Below are 21,560 nucleotides of genomic sequence, written 5' to 3' on the forward strand. Positions count from 1 at the left end.
AAAATAAAGGCTCCCATTTTGTGTACCGGATCGGTCACTGTCTGTCACCATCGTACTGTTTGTGTTGCCACAGTGAAGGCCAAGCAAATGCGTCTGTCTCATAAGAAGGAGTAGGTGGAGTAACGTTCAAGACACGTGCAGGTGTGCTTCAGTTGCTTCCAACACTGTTGTGTTAACTGGGTTGGTTGCTAACGCATGCTGGTGACTTACTGTCATTGTTATAGAGATGGTCATCTCGTCCTGTTATGATGGGATGCACGACCTGTGCCGTTCGAATGCAGTCGCCCGACAACAGCACCACCACAGTGCTCCCTAAAGGAGTATCTCATTCTCAACACGTTGATGACCATCTTTTGTTCTTATTTTCTCTCCGCCTCTTTGATATTTTTACTCCTTCAAAAGTGAATTATGTTCAACTTGAAAAATGAAGGTTCCTGTAAACTAACATCATCTGAACACTGAATCTTAAACTCTAAAGCTCCCCAATTAGGGCTGACCCCATTTAGTCGACTGGTTGTTTGTAGGCTGTTGGTTGACCGAGATTTCTGTAGTTGAGCAGTGACAAAAACAAATGTAATATCACCTGTCTGATTCGTGCTGAGTGGACTGATCCATTGTGGAGGGCGTGAGGATGGCACAGTCCATCAGTCAAAGACATGCCACTGAAATTGTATATGGTTATATTACATAAGAACAATGGTGCAACACTAATAAAAATAATATTATTTTATAACAAATGCGCTTTTTCCTTCCTTGGGTAGCAGTCACTGTCCACGGTTCTGAAACACTGCAATGTTGAATTATATTGCAGCTTCAGCAACACGGACAGCACGATAAACACTGTTGATATTCTGTGGTGGTCGCTGCAGCAGGGAGGAGAGAGCGACCAGGTGCTAGGCACAGTCACTCTGCTGTCTGTTTAAAAATAATAATAACACAGCGCAGCAAGTCTGAGCCCGGCAGGCACTATCAAATCAAATTGCTGGTCGGACTCCCTCTAGTCATTTGTGTGTCTTAATTATTTAATCAAACCGTGTGCTTAAAGCATCAGACAAGCTCAGTGAATTTAGTTGATTTGATAAAAACACATCGGATGTGTCAATATATGGAAAAATACAGGTTTAATCGATTGGTCGAAAGAACAGATGACTCTTGGTCGACAAAGATTTAGTTTTTTTCTGGGACAGCCCTATCCCCAATATTTTCCTGTTATAATTATTTCCTTCTCTGACCCTTCAAGGTTCCCAATGTCTCTGGTTAGTGTGTGTGTTCCTGCGTCTCCAAACCTTACAACCATAAAGCTTCTCATATCCTCCTAATAATCATTCCAGGATCATATGTTTGTTGTTATTCATCATCATGTTACACACTCCTCTGCATACCTTGGCCCGAGAAGCTGTGAAAACAACCGTCACACACACACACACACACACACACACACACACACACACACACACACACACACACACACACACACCTGCACTCGCTCAACCCCCACTCCTTATAAAGCTAGCCCAATAAAACATAGAGTTATCATGGTCAGAAGGATTCAGGTTAGTCACTCACTACCTCTTCTATGTGATCTGACTTTTTGATTTCTAACAGACTATGACAGGGTTGTCCAAGAGATGTTCCATGACTTGCTAGAAGATTAAGTGTATTATGATAGAGAACAAAAAGTTGATTTGATACTGTATGCATTGGAAATCTTTCTTGATACTCTTCCATAAGTTCGAATTTGAAATATTACCTGATAATCTCTGAAGTCAAACTCATTTCCTTTTTAATACGCTCATATTGTAAATATTACCTGATGAAATCTGTGTTTTTAACACTAGAAAGCTTACTCATGTCTTCCATTATTTAATATTGTATATAAAATAACGGAATAAATAATATTAGCGGTTGACATCTGAGGCTTCAGATCATAAAAACAAACATATTTCCTTGTCTCTCTTTCCCCCTCAGTGCCGTTGGCAGCGTATAAATGGCTGGTGTGTTTCCTACTGAGAGAGAGCGAGAGGAGACTGGCTAAGGAGAAGGCTTCTGGCAAGGCTGACTTTGAGGCCCGCAACAACAGCCAGGTAAATAGTACACACACACACACACAAGCAACGCATGCACACACACACAGACACACACAACAGGAGGGGACTGAGTAAGGTCAGATAAAACACTAAACTACTGGTCCTCCACTTTCATCTCCATCATCACTTTCATGATTTTATTTTAACATTTATACAGCTGTCTTTACATTGATGTCATTGCATTTCAGAAGCTGAAAGGTCCTCATAAGATACTGTAGTTCTGGGCTATCTGCTTCTCTACAGGCACGTTTACCAACCAAGTGCTTCTAGAACAGTCATTASCTAGGTTTCCATTCAATTGGCGAAAGATTTTCATGTAAATATTCTAAAACAATATGCGCATTTCCCCACCAGAGATGTTTCCATCAAATMTACTTGTTGCGGATGAAAGGCTGTGCGTCATGACGTAGTGCACAAAAAATAACTTTTGCGGTTAAATTCCCATGTACCGAATACAAAAAAAAAATAGAAAGTTAAATGGGTTTCCATTGCATTCAACTCTACCTATGGTTTTGTCACAAAAACTGTTGCAATATATAGCAAATGTGCCCTGTTTGGTCTTGGCACATGCGCTGTAGCCCAGGGGTTTTCAAACTGTAGTCCACACCCCACTAAGGGTCTGTGGCGGTACTGCAGGGGATCCGCAAAGTTATTATAGTATTTTTGGGGGACAAATTTATTTTATGAATATCGCTAGCTGTAACAGAATACTATCGTGTATACCATTTTTATGTCTCTACATCTATTTTGAAGGAAGTTATAGGTAGTTTCACGAGCCAATGCTAACTAGCAAAAGCGCAGTGACTGGAAGTCTACAGGAACAGCATGCTAGCTTTTCCTGTTCATCCGACTCTGGGGAAGTAGATAAAGGGCTTCAATGCCAAAATATCGAACTATCCCTTTAATATAGAGGAAATGACAGTAATCTGAGCTAATTACAGGGTTTTTTCTGTATAGAAAATTCTTAGGCACGCTGTGGTCATTTTCAGGATGGAAAAWCAGTTTCAGTGTCAACTTAAATGACAAAAAAACAGAAAGTATGCAGAAAATATATTGAACTAATATATATATTTATGACCGCCTCGCCTGGTTCACCAACTACTTCTCAGACAGAGTTCAGTGTCTCAAATCGGAGGGCCTGTTGTCCGGACCTCTGGCAGTCTCTATGGGGGTGCCACAGGGTTCAATTCTCGGGCCGGCTCTTTTCTCTGTATACATCAATGATGTCGCTCTTGCTGCTGGTGATTCTCTGATCCTCCCGCCCGCCCGTCTAGCATCACTACTCTGGACGGTTCTGACTTAGAATATGTGGACAACTACAAATACCTAGGTGTCTGGTTAGACTGTAAACTCTCCTTCCAGACGCACATTAAGCATCTCCATTCCAAAATTAAATCTAGAATCTGCTTCCTATTTTGCAACAAAGCATCCTTCACTCATGCTGCCAAACATACCCTCGTAAAACTGACTATCCTACCGATCCTTGACTTCGGCGATGTCATTTACAAAATAGCCTCCAACACTCTACTCAACAAATTGGATGCAGTCTATCACAGTGCCGTCTGTTTTGTCACCAAAGCCCCATATACTACCCACCACTGCGACCTGTATGGTCTCGTTGGCTGGCCCTCGCTTCATTCGTCGCCAAACCCACTGGCTCCAGGTCATCTTTAAGTCTTTGCAAGGTATAAAGCCCTGCCTTATCTCAGCTCACTGGTCATCCTAGCAGCACCCACCCGTACCACGCACTCCAGCAGGTATATTTCACTGGTCACCCCCAAAGCCAACTCCTCCTTTGGTTGCCTTTCCTTCCAGTTCTCTGCTGCCAATGACTGGAACGAATTGCAAAAATCACTGAAGCTGGACACTCATATCTCCCTCACTAGCTTTAAGCATCAGCTGTCAGAGTAGCTTACAGATCATTGCACCTGTACATAGCTCATCTGTAAATAGCCCACCCAACTACCTCATCCCCATATTGTTATTTATTTATTTTGCTCCTTTGCACCCCAGTATCTCTACTGGCACATTCATCTTCTGCACATCTATCACTCCAGTGTTTAATTGCTAAATTGTAATTACTTCGCCACTACGGCTTAACCCTAATCTTACCTCATTTGCACACACTGTATATAGATTTTTTTCTATTGTGTTATTGACTGTACATTTGTTTATTCCATGTGTAACTCTGTGTTGTTGTTTGTGTTGTACTGCTTTGCTTTATCTTGGCCAGGTCGCAGTTGTAAATGAGAACTTGTTCTCAACTGGCCTACCTGGTTAAATAAAGGTGTATATGTATGTGTGTATATATATATATGAGAACTAACAATCAAATAAAAGTTAGTCAGGAAGAATTGAAAATTCCCAAAATCAGGCATTCAGGCCACATGGCCATTGATTTTGTTATGTTTGAGCAGAAGAATACAGCATTAGCCATGGAAAAATGCATTGAATTGCAGGAAATTACCTTTTAAAACAAAAATATRGTCTCTCGACTCTATGCCAAACTGTGTAGAATTGCTGGAAATTAGCTTCAAAACTGCAACATTTTATCTCAGCTCAATACATATAGATATTTTTTTTATTGCAGAAAATTACCTTTACAACGGCAACATTTTGGGTCGCCTGGGTGGGGGTCCCTGGGCAAGAAAGTTTGAAAACCCCTGCTCTAGCTAACAGCATGCAGATACAGTGCGGGTGGGCTAGCCTACATAATGAGATTATTATGGACAAGAGCGAGATAGCCAAGCATCAATCATCACATCACCAGAATAAGACCCTCGATATTTATTGGAAAGGAGCGTCAAGCTCATCACCGTGCAATTTCACCACCCTTTGAAGATCAACTTATTTCATCTGTAGCCTTATAAACTGCGTTCTTTCTCGAGTCGTAGTGGGACGACCGCACAATGTGTAATCGCGTGACTCCAAATTTACTTAGAAATGATGGTTATTATATCAATATGTTATTATATCAATATTTGCACATAAAGCCATTTCCACCACCATTTCTCGCATAAATAATTGTACAAACACAAAAAGATCCCACCTTGTCTAGCGTATTGTTTTGTCAACATTTGTAAAGTTTACCGACAAATTTGCTGTTTCCATCAACCTGTCATGAAATGGACTCTATTCGCATAAAAGCGTTGGATGGAAACCTGGTTATTGACATTATACAGTCACGTATCAACTATAATAAGGCTTAGTCCAATGATCTCTCCTGATCATTTGGGTATTTTTAGTGCTTTATAATATTTAATGTGGTGGCATGGTGAATATATTTCACCTCCAACTCTCTCCTCCCCACATAGTCCATGAAGGCAAGGCTCCCACATTCCAGTAGATACTGTTGCAGTCACAATACAGGATGTCCGAGAAGAACACACACACACACACAAACACACACACACACACACACACCATTACAACATGACCCCACAGCACTGCACTCTGAATTATCTAATGGTTCTATGATATAATAACACAAAACAGATGGTTTAGAGCAATGTTAAGACTGTAAAGATACAGCTACGGTAGTGTGTAAGAATGTAAATATAAACACCTTCGTCGAGCAAGCATCATTACGAAGTTTGACAGTTTTAGCCTTCCTTGAGCACGTGTCATTACGAATCGAGGGTATTTTGGGTGTGCACGCACGTGCTTGTTTCGTACAATGCAAAGTCAGTTGAACTGTATTCAGTATCAATTTATAGGCCCAAAATCCTAACTTGGGATTCAAACACACAATCCTACATATATCAGGGCTGTTGTCAAGGGATATGTGTGTGCCTAACTCAGACTTCTGTTTTCAATCACGCACTCATGTCAATAGGAAATATACACGGAAATTGGGTTTTATGCACATAGGTTTTCAATTTGGGAAACTATCCCAAAAAGATTACTGAGTGCAGTCCTTTTTATCCTCTGGAAAGTCTTTGATACGCCAGGTGTGACTGTAGGAAAGGAAGTTTAGAGTAGATGAGATTGATGGAACAAAACACTGATGAGACTGATGGAATTTCTTATGGAACCAACATTAGGAATGTGCTGAAGTCAGGAAGACATCTGTTACCACTGACACTCAGAGAGAGCGAGGAGGGGGAGAGCGAGCGAGAGAAAGAAGACCGAATATTTTCTGTCTTATCATATCTCTTCTCTGCCTCTTATCTTCTCTCTTCTTTTAAAGGATGTGTGTGCGCGTTCGCTGGGACGATAAACCGACAATTATCGACACCAACCACTTATCATGGACATTTTGATGTTATTGTTAATTACTATAAAATAGCCTATAGGGCCCTACTCGAGAAATGTGAAGTTTGAAATTAAGTAAGCTTGCTAATATGGGTGATTTTGTTATTGCGACAATTGATAGATACAACATGAAAAGTAGTTGTAAGGGTAATACAAAAAAAAGAACTGTGGTGCACATTTAATCGTTCAATTTATCGTTATCGTGATAATTCAGTCAATTTATCGTGATATGTATTTTTGTCCATATCGCCCAGCTCTAGTGTGTGTGAAGAGTGAGCGTTTGCTTTGGCAGCTTTCCTAGGCCAGTTGGCTCAGCGAGTATGGCTGTGGTGTTGTCCTAACCCGAACTCTGTATCCGGTTGGCTTAGAACAAGGATTAGCTAAAGACGGCTATAGTGTCAACTCACACTTGCCTAATAACAAATGCGTTTATAACTGCTGAATCGGATCAATCAGAATGTGTTTTGACATATCTCATATGTTGCTGGCTGACTCCAGTTATTGCATGGTTAATGTCTGATAAGACTACTTCATACCAATATGGTAGGCTAATTCATGATTGCCTGCAATGAAAACCCGTCATAGGAACCGAACCCACTGCTGCTAGCAAGAGGGTTCTTTTGCAACCATTCAGACAGCGAAGAACCTAGTGAAGAACCCTCTCCAAGAAAAAGGTTATTTGAGTAGAAATAGTGTGACATAGAACCATTGCTCACTTCAAAGAAATTCTCAATAATCCTTTTTTTTCTAGAGTGTATGACCAAAACAAGTTTGAACTCCACTATGGTGCCACATTAGGACCAAAGGAAGTTTGTTTTCATATTCGGTCTATTAAGTGTCAGTGTTTTTAGTATTTTTCAATTTTTTGGGTCCATTACTGATGATTAGTTCACCCATTGCTACAGAGGGACAGATGGACTGACTGACCTAATAGAAGGGGGGGGGGAGTGATCTCATACCCACACCTGGGTTCAAATAGTTGAACCTTTGCTTGAGCCTGGTTTGAGAGTGCCAGATGGGTAGGAGTTTGCACTTTTGGGACTTTTCCATCAGTTCCTTTGGTTCCGCTGCGCAGGCCAGCTCAATCAAGCTCATCAAGCTCAGCTAAAAGTATTGGAAATTAAACAAATACTATTTGAACCCAGGTCTTGTGTAAAATGACATGCAGAGAGGAGGCAGATCCAGAGTTCTCTCGTACCCAGACCAGGCGACTAGGCGGGGAACACAGCGACCTTGGCAGAGCGGTAGAGGAGTTCAGAGGCGTGGGAGAGGATCTGTGTTCTCTCTGCCGACATGGAACAGGAAGGGTGGGCATTGCCCAGTCAAGGCCGGACAGGGGGAGAGGCACACACAATTCAATACCAGGGCTGAGAATGGGGTTATGATAACTGGAGGGGGGGTGGTGGATTGAGGTTTGTGTGCGTTTGGTTCAATCTCAATCCTGCAGTGTTTTGAAATTGGAATCTAATAACACTGTTTTTTTCCTCTTGCTCTCTCTCTCTATGCGTGCGTACATTTAACTAGTATAACTTTTGTCACTTTTTGTCATTCCTGCAGTGTTAGTACAAGTAGCTTTTTACATTTCCAAACGTTGTGCTCTCTGTTTGCGTACGTGTGTGTCTGTGCATATCCAGGTGTTCTACTGCCGTTCCTTGTCCATCGTGTACATAGAGCACACCGTGGTGCAGAGGTTCCACGACCAGACCCATGATGAGGACACACCGGCTGGTCTCAGACCAGTTCTTAAACAGCTCTGTGCCCTCTACAGCCTGTGGACCCTCAGCAACCACATGGCCACGCTGTACCAGGGTCAGGTTCATTTGAGTGCTGGCCGTCTTTCTCATTCAAGTTTGACTTCCCCATATTCATATAGGGTCTGATCTAGGATCAGCTTACCCTTTTACATAATAATGAACAAGATAACATGATCCTAGATGAACACTCTTACCCGGAGACACTTGATTCATACGGCCCCTGGTCAACATCTCCCAAAAACTGTATCCTTGTGAGAGTTGCGCACGCCTGATTATGTATTTTATTCTGTGTGTTGTTGTTGTTGTGTTCCTCCAGGGGGTTATTTCTCTGGTTGGGAGCCAGCTGATTGGATCCAGCAGGCCATCCTCACCCTCTGCTCTCAGGTCTGTTCTCATATAAACTAGGGTTGGGCGGTATCCAGATTTTCATACCGTTTCTGTACCATACCTGGGTATCCACTTGGGCATGTATGTTTAATACAGTTAAAAATATATTTTCATTTGGGGGGGGCTGGGGGAAACAGGGATTTTGATCCAGGATGTCTCTGCTGTAACCAATAAGCTTGATCTAGCCACTTAGCTAGCAAGTTAACAAACCAAATGTATAGCTGGAGCCCTGAGCTGGATATAATTTATTTGACACATCTTAGATTTCTTATAGTTATACTTAACTTATAGTTAGTTATAAGCAGTGGCGTAGCACGCACACCCCAATTTTTTATATTTTTTWATTATTTTTTAAACAGTATTAAAAATCATACTGTTGGTATCTAGAAATACCCCAGTGTTTACGGTATAAACAGAATATTGCCCAAGCCTAACATGCACACACAAATGAGATTGGCCTAAATAACCCATTAAATATCATGTGGTCTTGAGTTAAAGTGATGATTTATTCATATGTTTGGTTTGGAGGGCTGAGGGGGATGACCTCAAAGGTGTTTATTGGCTTGCAGTGTGCTCTCTTTAGAGAACAATCACTGTGTTTGTCTGTGTGTATACTCTTTCTGTCTCTCTCCCTCCATTCTTCCCATGAGTCCTTCTCTCCTTCTCTCCCTCTTAACAGCTGAAGGACGAGGCCATAGCTTTGGTGGACGCCGTTGCCCCTCCTGACTTCATCCTCAACTCACCCATTGGTAATGCGGACGGGGAGGTAAGACAAGTCAGACGTGTGAAATGTGTCAGCGCCAGAGTCATATCTAACCCTGATCCGGTGCATTTAAAGTACATTTTAGACACCGTCACAACTCGCTATACAGGAACAAAAATGGAAATATGAAAGGTTAAAATAGAAACAGAGGAGCCGAATGAGATTGTGGACCAATGGCTGCTTAACTTGCAGGAACAAAGCATTACACACACTCACACGCGCACGCACACACACACACACACACTCACACGCGCACACACACGCACACACACACACACACACACACACACACACACACACACACACACACACACNCACACACACACACACACACACACACACACACACACACACACACACACACACTTGTCTGGTCTTACTCATTTACCCTAGTTTAATGGCTGGAGGTTAGTCAACATGCCAAACTGCCAACTCCTAAACACAATGTATATGTATGCATAATCCTTTTACTCATCTATTAAAATGCACAATCCTTTCAGTGCTCTTCTGTTTGGATAACGAATAACACTAGGCTTAATACTCATCCATTGATTAAATCATGTCTGTTTGAGTAATGCTAGTAACCTATTCATCCATGAACTCAGACAGTGCTCTTGTGTTTGAAGAGTCTGTGGAGACACAACAACAATGTTTGAGACACCGAGTTTCCACATAGACCATCACAATGGTCCAAACAGCAAAAGGTCTCAATAAAACACTACAGAGTGTTCTGCTATTAACCTACTCTTAAAGGAACACTTTGTGTTCCTGGTGGGAACACTTTTTTTTACTGGAACAGAGCAAGAGGAGAGTTCCAGAGGCTGCTGTCATCTTCCAGTAAACACACTGACCCAAACCTATAAACATACAGGCCCAAGTGTGTCAGCCAGGAGTGAGGTTGGGGAGGGACGGTGTGGGTGTGTCCGCCAGGATAATGCATTACTAAGGAGGGACGATGTCGGAGTGTGTGTGTGTATGACCTTTAACTGTGTGTGTCATCTGTTTTGATTGGAGTCTGGCTTTCAAATGCTCCCCTTGTCTTTCTGGGCTCAGGAAATGGACGCTTTGTTTTCACTCTGTGAAGACTCACAGCTGCTTTCCTTGGCAGACAGTACTCTCACACACACACAGACACACACACACACACACACACTTGGAGATCTATGTTAATAATACTGGACCTGGAGAGAGTGGGATAAACATGCCTTCCTAGCTGAGCTGAGTAGTAGAATAAATCTGTACAATTGTAAGCAAATCTAAAAGGATCATTAATCAATATATTTAGCGTCATTGTTATTTAATAGTGACACTAATAGTAGAACGACAGAACAGTCACAGAAGCATGTGATGGAGTTCTGTGGTAGTAGTGCTGGTGGTAGTGGTAGTACTGGTAGTAGTAAGAATAGTGTTTGTCTTACCTGCTTTTGCTAGTAGCATTGCTATAAAATGTTGTTGGTGTTGCTATTAATGCATGTTCACAGGTGCAAGTTTCAGAGCAGTCGTTTAACTCTATTAGGGTTGTTTTATGGTGTCGTTGAAGCAATGGCATTTCCTTCCAACCTCACGCAATGGTGTGAGTCTGACCCTCTTTGCTCCCTGGCTGTGTGCTGTATAAGAAACATTTAGCTTTTTGACATTTAGCTTTAGTGTGTTTGAGACGCACACTATATATGCAAAAGTGTGTGGYCACACCTTCAGATTAGTGGATTTGGCTATTTCAGCCACACCCGTTGCTGACAGGTGTACAAAATCGAACACCCAGCCATGCAATCTCCATAGACAAACTTTGGCAGTATAATGGCTTTACTGAAGAGCTCAGTGACTTTCAACGTGGCACCGTCATAAGATGCCACTTTTCCCACAAGTCTGTTTGTCAAATTTCTGCCCTTCTAGAGCTTCCCCGGTCAACTGTAAGTGCTGTTACTGTGAAGTGGAAATGTCTAGGAGCAACAACGGCTCAGCCTCTGAAGTGGTAGACCACACAAGCTCACAGAACGGGACCGCCGAGTGCTGAAGCGCGTAGCGCGTAAACATCATCTGTCCTCGGTTGCAACACTCAGTACCGAGTTCCAAACTGCCTCTGGATGCAACGACAGCACAATATCTTTTCGTCGGGAGCTTCCATGGCCAAGCAGCCACACCAAAGCCTAAGATCACCATGTGTAATGCCAAGCGTTGGCTGGAGTGGTGTAAAGCTCACCGCCATTGGACTCTGGAGCAGGGGAATTGCGTTCTCTGGAGTGACTAATCACGCTTCACCATCTGGCAGTCCGACGGAAGAATCTGGGTTTGGCGAGAGAACCAAGAGAACACTACCTATCCCAATCCATAGTGCCAACTGTTAAAGTTTGGTGGAGGAGGAATAATGGTCTGAGGCTGGTTCGGGTGAGTTTTTTTTCTCTCGCCTGAATAGCCTCGTTATACTGCCAAAAATAAAATTAAACCATCTAGTGTTCAGCGAAATAACAGCACAATGTCAAATACAGGTAGCCTAGTCAAATAATTAACATCCAATCACATTAACCGTTACTCTCTCGCGGGAAACCTTCACACAGACATTTAGAAACGAAACATGACAATTTGAAAAATAAGCCACAGGAGTTTTTGGAGCGTGAATAAAGACGACTTTCGAGTAGTAAGACAAATATAAAAGCAACAGATACCATTAATAAGAAGGGGCTAGAAGCATCTTATATGGTGAGCTACCGAGTGGCTAGGACAGGCAATCCCCATACTGTTGTGGAGGACTTAATTCTTCCTGCTACCGCAGATATGGCTGGGACAATGCTGGGGGAAAAGGCCAAAAAAACTGTACAGACAATGCCTTCATCAAACAACACTGTTTCACGGCGTATCAGTGACATGGCAGGAGATGTTTTGAAACAATTACGGCTTCGCATACAAGCCAGTGAATTATATGTGTTACAGCTGGATGAGTCAACCGATGTGGCAGTCCTGGCACAGCTGGTATATGTCCGTTATGTTTATGGAGGGTCAATTAAGGAAGACATCCTCTTCTGCAAACCACTGGAAACCAGGACAACATGAGAGGATATTTTTTAAAGTACTGGACAGCTTTGTGACATCAAATGGACTTTGGTGGTCAATATGTTGGTATCTGTACTGATGGCGCAAAAGCCACGACAGGGAGACATAGTGGAGTGGTAACGCGCATGCAAGCAGTTGCTCCCGACGCCACTTGGTACACTGCAGCATCCACCGAGAGGTTCTGTTGACTCATCCAGCAACAGCGCCTCTTCAACCTCAGGAGGATGAAAAAAAAATTGTCTGGTCACTGAAAACCCTCACTAACTTTTACAGGTGCACAATTGAGAACATCCTGTCGGGCTGTATCACCGCCTGGTACGGCAACTGCACCGCCCACAACCGCAGGGCTCTCCAGAGGGTGGTGTGGTCTGCACAACGCATCACCGGGGGCAAACTACCTGCCCTCCAGGACACCTACAACACTCAATGTCACAGGAAGGCAAAAAAGATCAAGGACAATAACCACCCGAGCCACTACCTGTTCACCCCGCTTCCATCCAGAAGTGAGGTCAGTACAGGTGCATCAAAGCTGGGACAGAGAGATTTGAAAAACAGCTTCTATCTCAAGGCCATCAGATTGTTAAACAGCCACCACTAGCACAGAGAGGCAGCTCCCTATCTGTAGACTTGATATCATTGGCCACTTTAATAAATGGAACACTCGTCACTTTAATAATGCCACTTTAAGAATATTTACATATCTCGCATTACTCATCTCATATGTATATACTGTATCCTTCACTATCTATTATTTACTATCTATTGCATCTTTCCTGCTCTGTCACTGCTCATCCATATATTTTAGACTTTTATATATTCTCATCCCATTCCTTTACTAGATTGGGTGTATTAGGTTTTGTTGTGGAATTGCTAGATATTACCTGTTACTGCTGCGCTGTCGGATCTAGAAGCATAAGCATTTCACTACACTCGCAACAACATCTGCTAACCATGTGTATGTGACCAATAACATTTGACATGATTTTGGCTGCCAAGGGAATGCCTGAAAGACGAGTTGGACACTACAGTGAAAATGGTTAACTTTGTTAAAGCAAGGCCCCTGAGCTCTCGTGTATTTTCTGCATTATGCAATGATATGGGCAGCGACCATGTAACGCTTTTACAACATACAGAAGTGCGCTGGTTATCAAGGGGTAAAGTATTGGCATGCTTTTTTTAAATTCAGAGACGAGCTTAAAGTTTTCTTTACTGACCATCATTTTCACTTGTCTGACCGCTTGCATGATGACGAGTTTCTCACACGACTGGCCTATCTGGGTGATGTTTTTTTCTCACCTGAATGAGACCTGAATCTAGGATTACAGGGACTGTCCTCAACTATATTCAATGTGCTGGACAAAATTGAGGCTATGATTTAAGAAGTTGGAGCTCTTTTCTGTCAGCATTAACAAGGACAACACACAGGCTTTCCAGCATTGTATGATTTTTTGTGTGCAAATGAACTCAAGCTTACGGACAATGTCAAATGTGATACAGCGAAGCACCTGAGTGAGCAATTACACAGGTACTTTCCCTAAACGGACGACACCAACAACTGGATTCGTTATCCCTTTCATGCTCTGCCTCCAGTCCACATACCGATATCTGAACAAGAGAGCCTCATCAAAATTGCAAAAAGCGGTTCTGTGAAAATGTTATTTAATCAGAAGCCACTGCCAGATTTCTGGATAGGGCTGCGCTCAGAGTATTCGGCCTTGGCAAATCACGCTGTTAAGACACTGATGCCCTTGGCAACCACGTACCTATAAGAGAGTGGATTCTCAGCCCTCACTAGCATGAAAACTAAATAGAGGCACAGACTGTGTGGGAAATGATTTAAGACTGAGACTCTCTCCAATACAACCCAACATTGCAGAGTTATGTGCATCCTTTCAAGCACACCCTTCTCATTAACCTGTGGTGAGTTAGTCACCATTTTTGACGAACAAATAAGGTTTTATATGTAAGATGGCTAAATAAAGAGCGAAATTATTATATTATTATTTGCGCCCTGGTCCTATAAGAGCTCTTTGTCATTTCCCAAGAGCCAATTGTGGCAAAACGCACACTCATTCTTATGTTTAATAAATGTGTTGTATAGAGTGTGTGTGTGGCAGACTTACAATGATGGAAGAAACATTTGAGAGTGCTAGAGGGCGTACGCAGCTGGTGGTTGAATGTTTGAAGGGGTACTGGACTATAAAAAGTTTGGGAACCACTGATGTAGTGTATTTGGTTGACTGTATATTAGGTAGAAACACATTCTTTTTTTAATTACATTGACATTTAGCTTAACACGATCCAGAGACTCATAACAAATGTGGAGCGATGTAGATCACCACGACAACACCCACCCAAACCCATATCAAGTGTGGGCCAAGAAGTACTAACTAATACTATACCGGTGAGGTCAGCGATATAGTGCCTGTGTCACAAATGGAACTATATTCCCTTTTATAGTGCAATATTTGTTCCAGGGCCCAGTGCACTATATAGGGAATATGGTGCCATAACCCTGCAAACATTCTGTTAGTGACTGGACAATTAAAATTACATAAGTCATGCATTGTCCAATCAACACCCTGCCTGAGGTGTTGCCGGGGAAACACAGTGCTGGAGATTGAGCCCAGAAGCACAGGGGATTTCTAGAACTTCCTAGAAATTCTTATAGAATGGGGTTGGAAGCATTGAGGGGAATATACATATAGTACTGTATATTATTGTATATCTATAGCTAGAAGATAGGGGTCAAATGTACCTTGAATATACTGAACAAATGGACCATAATGATTTGTGATGACAACAATACCCCTGAGCACATACAATATTAGTGTCGGATACTTGAATTGTCATAAAGGCCTTATAACAATATAAATTATTAACATAACATATTGTAATCATTAGTGTGGTCTGTCTCTAACCCCCTGTTGAGGTCAGTAAATCATAGAGATCAGATAAGACTTAATGGTTCTTCTCACTCCTGTCTTGTATACACTAAATATAAAAGCAACATGTAAAGTGTTGGTCCCATGTTTCATGGGCTGAAAAAAAGATCCACGAAATGTTCCATATGCACAAAAAGCTTATTTCTCTCAATTTGTGTGCACAAATGTGTTTACATCCCTGTTAGGGAGTATTTCTCCTTTGCCAAGATAATCCATCCACCTGATGGGTGTAGCATATTAAGAAGCTGTTTAAACTGGATGATCATTACGCAGGTGCGCCTTGTGATGGGGACAATAAAAGGTGACTCTAAAATCTGTACACAATTCCTTGAAACTGAAAATGTCCCAGTTCTTCCATGGCCTGCATACGCACCAGACATGTCACCCATTGAGCATGTTTGGGTTGCTCTGGATCAATGTGTACTACAGCGTATTCCAGTTCCCGCCAATATCCAGCAACTATGCACAGCCATTGAAGAGGAGTGGGACAACATTCCAAAGGCTATAATCAACAGCCTGATCAAGTGTGTCGCACTGCACGAGGCAAATGGTGGTCATACCAGATATTGACTGGTTTTCTGATCCACGGCCCTACCTATTTTTTTTAAAGGTATCTGACCAACAGATGAATATCTGTATTTCCAGTCATGTGAAATCCATAGATTAGGGCCTCATTTATTTAAATGGACTGAGTTCCTTAAATTAATTGTAAGTCAGTCAAATCTTTGAATTTGTTGCATGTTGCATTTTTTTCCTTCAGTATAATATAACTCCTATATTGTGACCCAAATGGTACCCTATTCCCTTTTATAGTGTACCACATTTGACCAGGGGAGCCCTCCGGTGTAGGGAATAGGGTGTCATTTGGGACACGGGCATACTAGCCCAGCTGTGACTGTCTTATCGAGATACTGTATACAGTCACCTATGTCAAATCACCACATTGGAAACGTGTGTGTGTGTGTGTGCAACATCTCAATCATAAACCTCAGTGTTTTTATAAATATTGTCTCTAGTCAGCGTTACTCTTCTCAGAAACATCTCAGTTCATAACATAACAAACCTAGTTTAACACAGCTATAAACATAATGCTTTGTACCGTTTCTGTATGTGAAAGGTGGTTGTTGTGACATTAAGTATGTCCGGTTTGTTAGTGATCAATATTGGATAGACGCGAGGGGATTAGCAAAAGGCTATGGCATATTTCGTCACTTCCCTTTGAAAGCCATTCTTTGTCCATACATACTAGTTAAATAAAGGTCAAAATAATAATGTTGTGAGCAATGCATGATTTAAGATTCGTTGATTTTGACCTTTCATAATTTTGCTTGTAATGCCAACAGTTCTTCAAGTTACTTGCCCCAATTACACACAGCAAACCGCCACTTAGGATTCCAGCATGTTACTAAAAAAGACAAATCATCAATCCAAACAGTTTGAGATCTTGTCATAGTCACACAAAACACTTTGTCCTATCAATTCTTGATGGTGCTGTTTTCCTGTGTTCCAGCTCTATAAGAACCTGTGGTCCACGGTGATGCAGGGGAACAAGGTTCTAGAGCGCCCGTCCTGGTGGGCAGAGTTCACCTCAGACAAGCCTGTGGTGGGTTCCCTCCGACCCAAGCTGTAGGTTTGTAGATCACGGTTCTAGAGTCCTCTGTTCCACTGTTACACCACCCAGTTTCATCAGCCCAGAAGACAACAAGAAGAAGCTTTCAGATTTAGATGGATCTCCTTCTCCTCACTTTGAAATATGAGCTTTGTATTATCAGATATGAAATGAATGACGTATTGGGCCTTTTTAAGAGTGTAGAGGCAATGCAATTATAAACCACTGTCTTCCTCTGAATATGGTAAAGAATGATAATCAACTATGTGGTAATTGTTGGAATCGGTGCCTATGACGGGAAGCACTCTAAAGAAAAGAGATTATGTTCAAGTACATTTGTTAACACGTTTCAATAGATTTCATGCCAGCTTCTTGATATGATTATGTATCAAACACTACAATAAGGTTGTCTGTTTTGTATAATTAATGTAACTATAAATTCATGTAATGTGATATTTGTGAAATAGAGCTTATTTTGATTGCCAAATGATGCAATGAGGCCACGTATATACTTACCACACATGTAATATATACAATAAATTGTGCACATTTTGTAAAATAATGACTGAATAAAGGGTTTGTAAAATAAACAAAATAAAATATTTCTACTAATACAAATACATGAATTGCATTGATGGATTATTATTTCAGTTAATCAAAAACTCATTTGATATTTTCAGCTCAAGTAACCATGCATGCTTGATAAGTAGTAACCTTGTCTGAGACCTGAAGACTTGTTAGCTCCCAAAGCCTTTTAGCTCAGCTGGCTAACACTCGGATTTGAACTAGAGCTCTGCTACCTGACCCGAGCCCAATGGGGCCTACATCGGGATAGACAGGAAAGATTTTTTCACAAAAAATAATGCTCCTTGAGTTGTTGGAGTTTAAAGTGATGAAAAGTAGCTAGCTAACTTCTCTCTCATGTCTCGTTATTGAGCAGCGGAGCCCAAGCAGAGCCATTGCTATGGATACTCACAGACCCAGACCCGACATGAGCGAGACAGAGATGAGCAGCTAATGGACTTTACTAACAGAGGAAGTTATTTCTGATATTTCGGCTTTCGGGCAGTGCCAAGCCTTCAATTTGTCAGATGCAGTCGGGCCTGGGTAGGGTAGGGCCTGAAGGTCGCGAGCATTGGTAGGGCTCGGGCTTAAAATTCATGCCCATGCAGGGCTCTAATTTGAACTCTAGTGGGTCACATTAGTAGTTTTTTACGGCCACATAACATTTAATGTTGTTAGTCCTTTTATATACTCGTATTTTCTCATACCTATCAGTTGAGCTCCACGTTGGGCATTCAACATAAATTCCAAAATCAGATTACATCCTTTTAAACTCACTAACCTCCCAAAATATCCAGATATTGTTTCTTTAATCAGGGGTTTTGGTCATATAAATAGACATGGTTTTAAAAATAGCTTTGGTGCACCGCTGGCTTCTAAAATTAGCTATGTATTCTTAAGGAGGGACCGGTCGAGGTTCATCCATCTATGGGTCTGAACAAAGTTTGAAAACCTCAAAGATTTCCACAGTTTTGTGTTGTTAGTGTAGTGGTGAGTTAGCCTGGCGACACATGCACGCAACACACGCAAGCGTACACAGTACGCAAGCGTACACAGTACGCAAGCGTACACAGTACGCAAGCGTACACAGCTTCACAGTACGCAAGCGTACACAGTACGCAAGTACGCAAGCGTACAGTACGCAAGCGTACACACGCAAGCGTACACAGCGTACACACGCAAGCGTACACACGCATGTACGTCGTCTGGGAAATAAATGTTCATTATTCCACACTACAACCCTTGTCCTCCTACCTCTGGCCCTTCAAATTAAGCTTACATAAGGATGTGGAGGACATATTTTGTCCCAAATTTTACAGTGTGTGTGTCAGTGTGTTGTAACATTCACTTAATCTCGGAAAGAATTGATCCTACATGTTTATGTTGCCGTTTCTCAGTGTATTTCAAACTTTCAAATCAGATAAGGGGTATTTATGAAGTAAAAGTGTGTTTAGGAGATTGCCGTGTAAGGTATGTATATAATACCAGAGCGCCATTGAGAAAAGGGTTAGTCAGTCTCCAACCTTTTCTAGCATGAGCGTGATGTTGTGAGCTACAAATTTTTTTCTAACTTTCTAATTGGCTAATTATTCTCTTCTCCTCTCCCCTACAACTCTTCCTCCAGGTCCTTAGTGTACAAGATAAAGTAGTGCACTGTTTTCTGTCAAAATCCTTGGTTAAAGAATTGTTAATAAACAACTCTAAGGGGGCTCTATAATATCAGCATTGTTTTTTCCCCCAAATTATGTTTTCTCAGTTTTATTTTAGTTGGTTTTAGATTTTTTTTAGTTTTTCACTCAATTTTTAAAAAATTGTTTATAGAGAAACATCCAAATTGAATGTTCTGAGTCCATGTCAATGCTTAAATCACATCAGGAGACCATTTTCTTTTAGGTCTGGAAGAAAACGAACACATTTTGATTTTTTTTGTGTAATTCACCTTTAATTGCACATCTAAAGAGTGAGGAATGTGCCATCTAATGTGCCGGTCTAGCAGTGGTTCTGTAGGCATACTGCTGATGCTCATTTCATGGCAAAGTTTCCAAATAACAAATAATAGATACAAATTATATACTTGCTCATGATTTACTTCTGCCAAGTTTGACTATTTTGTAGATATCATTTAATTGAGAAGGTTTAAGGGGAAAGTATTTATGTCAACCCACAAGTCGATTAGCACATCAACTGGCTGGCTGCACACCGTGTGAGACAAACGCACCACACAGACAGATGGGCAATATTGCTGGAAATGTGGGATAATTCAATGTTGCGTTGATTAGATAGTAGCTGGGAGCTTGCGGTGTCTGATATTTGTTTATGGCAGTTTGCGGTGGAACACTTGGCAATCGCATGTACTTAAAGAATTGCTTGTCGAGCTACTGTTGGAGATCCCTGGTCTAAACACTTGACTTTAGCCTTATTCCTTACACAATAGTTCACAATAGATTCAGTGAGATTTGTCCCAAATCTGTCAATGTTTAATGTCAGTAACCTGGTGGTTAGAGAGTCTGCCCTGAGATTGGAAGGATGGGAGTTCGATCATTGGAGGGATTTTTTCTATTTATTTAACCTTTATTTAACTTGGCAAGTCAGTTAAGAACACATTCTTATTTACAATGATGGGAACAGTGGGTTAACTACCTTGTCTATGGGCAGAACGGCCCAACGCTCTAACCCCTAGGCTACCTGCCGCCCCAATTATTATTTCACCTTTATTTAACCAGGTAGGCCAGTTGAGAACAAGTTCTCATTTACAACTGCGACCTGGCCAAGATAAAGCAAAGCAGTGCGACACAAACAACAGAGTTACACATGGAATAAACAAACATACAGTCAATAACACAATAGAAAAGTCTATATAGAGTGCGTGCAAATGAAGTAAGATTAGGGAGGTAAGGCAATAAATAGGCCATAGTGGCGAAATAATTACAATTTAGTAATTAAACACTGGAGTGATAGATGTGCAGAAGATGAATGTGCAAGTAGAGATACTGGGGTGCAAAGGAGCTTAAAAATAAATAACAATATGGGGATGAGGTAGTTGGGTGGGCTATTTGAAGATGGGCTATGTACAGGTGCAATGATCTGTAAGCTGCTCTGACAGCTGATACTTGAAGTTAGTGAGGGAGATATAAGTCTCCAGCTTCAGTGTTTATTTCCAATTCGTTCCAGTCATTGGCAGCAGAGAACTGGAAGGAGGAGTTGGCTTTGGGGGTGACCAGTGAAATATACCTGCTGGAGCTGCTATGGTGACCAGTGAGTTGAGATAAGGCAGGGCTTTACCTAGCAAAGAGTTATAGATGACCTGGAGCCATTGACGAATATGAAGCGAGGGCCAGCCAACGAGAGCATACAGGTCGCAGTGGTGGGTAGTATATGGGGCTTTGGTGACAAAACGGATGGCACTGTGATAGACTGCATCCAATTTGTTGAGTAGAGTGTTGGAGGCTATTTTGTAAATGACATCGCCGAAGTCAAGGATCGGTAGGATAGTCAGTTTTACGAGGGTATGTTTGGCATCATGAGTGAAGGATGCTTTGTTGCGAAATAGGAAGCCGATTCTAGATTTAACTTTGGATTGGAGATGCTTAATGTGAGTCTGGAAGGAGAGTTTACAGTCTAACCAGGCACATAGGTATTTGTAGTTGTCCACATATTTTAAGTCAGAACCATCCAGAGTAGTGATGCCTGACGGGTGGCAGGTGCGGGCAGCGATCGGTTGAAGAGCATGCATTTAGTTTTACTTGCATTTAAGAGCAGTTGGAGGCCACAGAAGGAAAGTTGTATGGCATTGAAGCTCGTATGGAGGTTTGTTAACAGTGTCCAAAGAAGGGCCAGAAGTATACGGAATGGTGTCGTCTGCGTAGAGGTGGATCAAAGAAACACCAGCAGCAAGAGCAACATCATTGATGTATACAGAGAAAAGAGTCGGCCCGAGAATTGAACCCTGTGGCACCCCCATAGAGACTGCCAGAGGTCACCGGCACCAGTCATACCAAAGACAAAAAATGGTACCAGATGCATCTGCTTGGCACTCAGCATTAAGTAATATAGACTTGGGGTAAGGCACTGCGATAGGCTAGCATCCTGTCCAGGGGGTGTACTTGTACATCAAGCTGCCTCAAGCTACAATTTGCAACAATTTCAACG

The 21,560-nt window shown here is 41.8% G+C and overlaps 1 protein-coding gene across 2 annotated transcripts in view; it reads left to right on the forward strand.

Moving 5' to 3' along the window:
• acox3 (acyl-CoA oxidase 3, pristanoyl) overlaps nucleotides 1-17,334 on the forward strand; it is a 25,902-nt gene extending 8,568 nt beyond the window's left edge. For both annotated transcript variants that reach the window (XM_023970917.2, XM_023970923.2), the window contains exons 14-18: nucleotides 1,969-2,084; nucleotides 7,976-8,150; nucleotides 8,412-8,479; nucleotides 9,162-9,248; nucleotides 16,749-17,334. In XM_023970917.2, coding sequence (XP_023826685.1) covers nucleotides 1,969-2,084; nucleotides 7,976-8,150; nucleotides 8,412-8,479; nucleotides 9,162-9,248; nucleotides 16,749-16,868 — 566 coding nt within the window. In that variant the 3' untranslated portion in view covers nucleotides 16,869-17,334. The remainder of the gene's footprint in view (nucleotides 1-1,968; nucleotides 2,085-7,975; nucleotides 8,151-8,411; nucleotides 8,480-9,161; nucleotides 9,249-16,748) is intronic.
• Nucleotides 17,335-21,560: the final 4,226 nt, after the last annotated feature.

The sequence above is a fragment of the Salvelinus sp. IW2-2015 genome, linkage group LG3 (assembly GCF_002910315.2).
Source record: "Salvelinus sp. IW2-2015 linkage group LG3, ASM291031v2, whole genome shotgun sequence".
NCBI classification, from domain to species: domain Eukaryota; kingdom Metazoa; phylum Chordata; class Actinopteri; order Salmoniformes; family Salmonidae; genus Salvelinus; species Salvelinus sp. IW2-2015.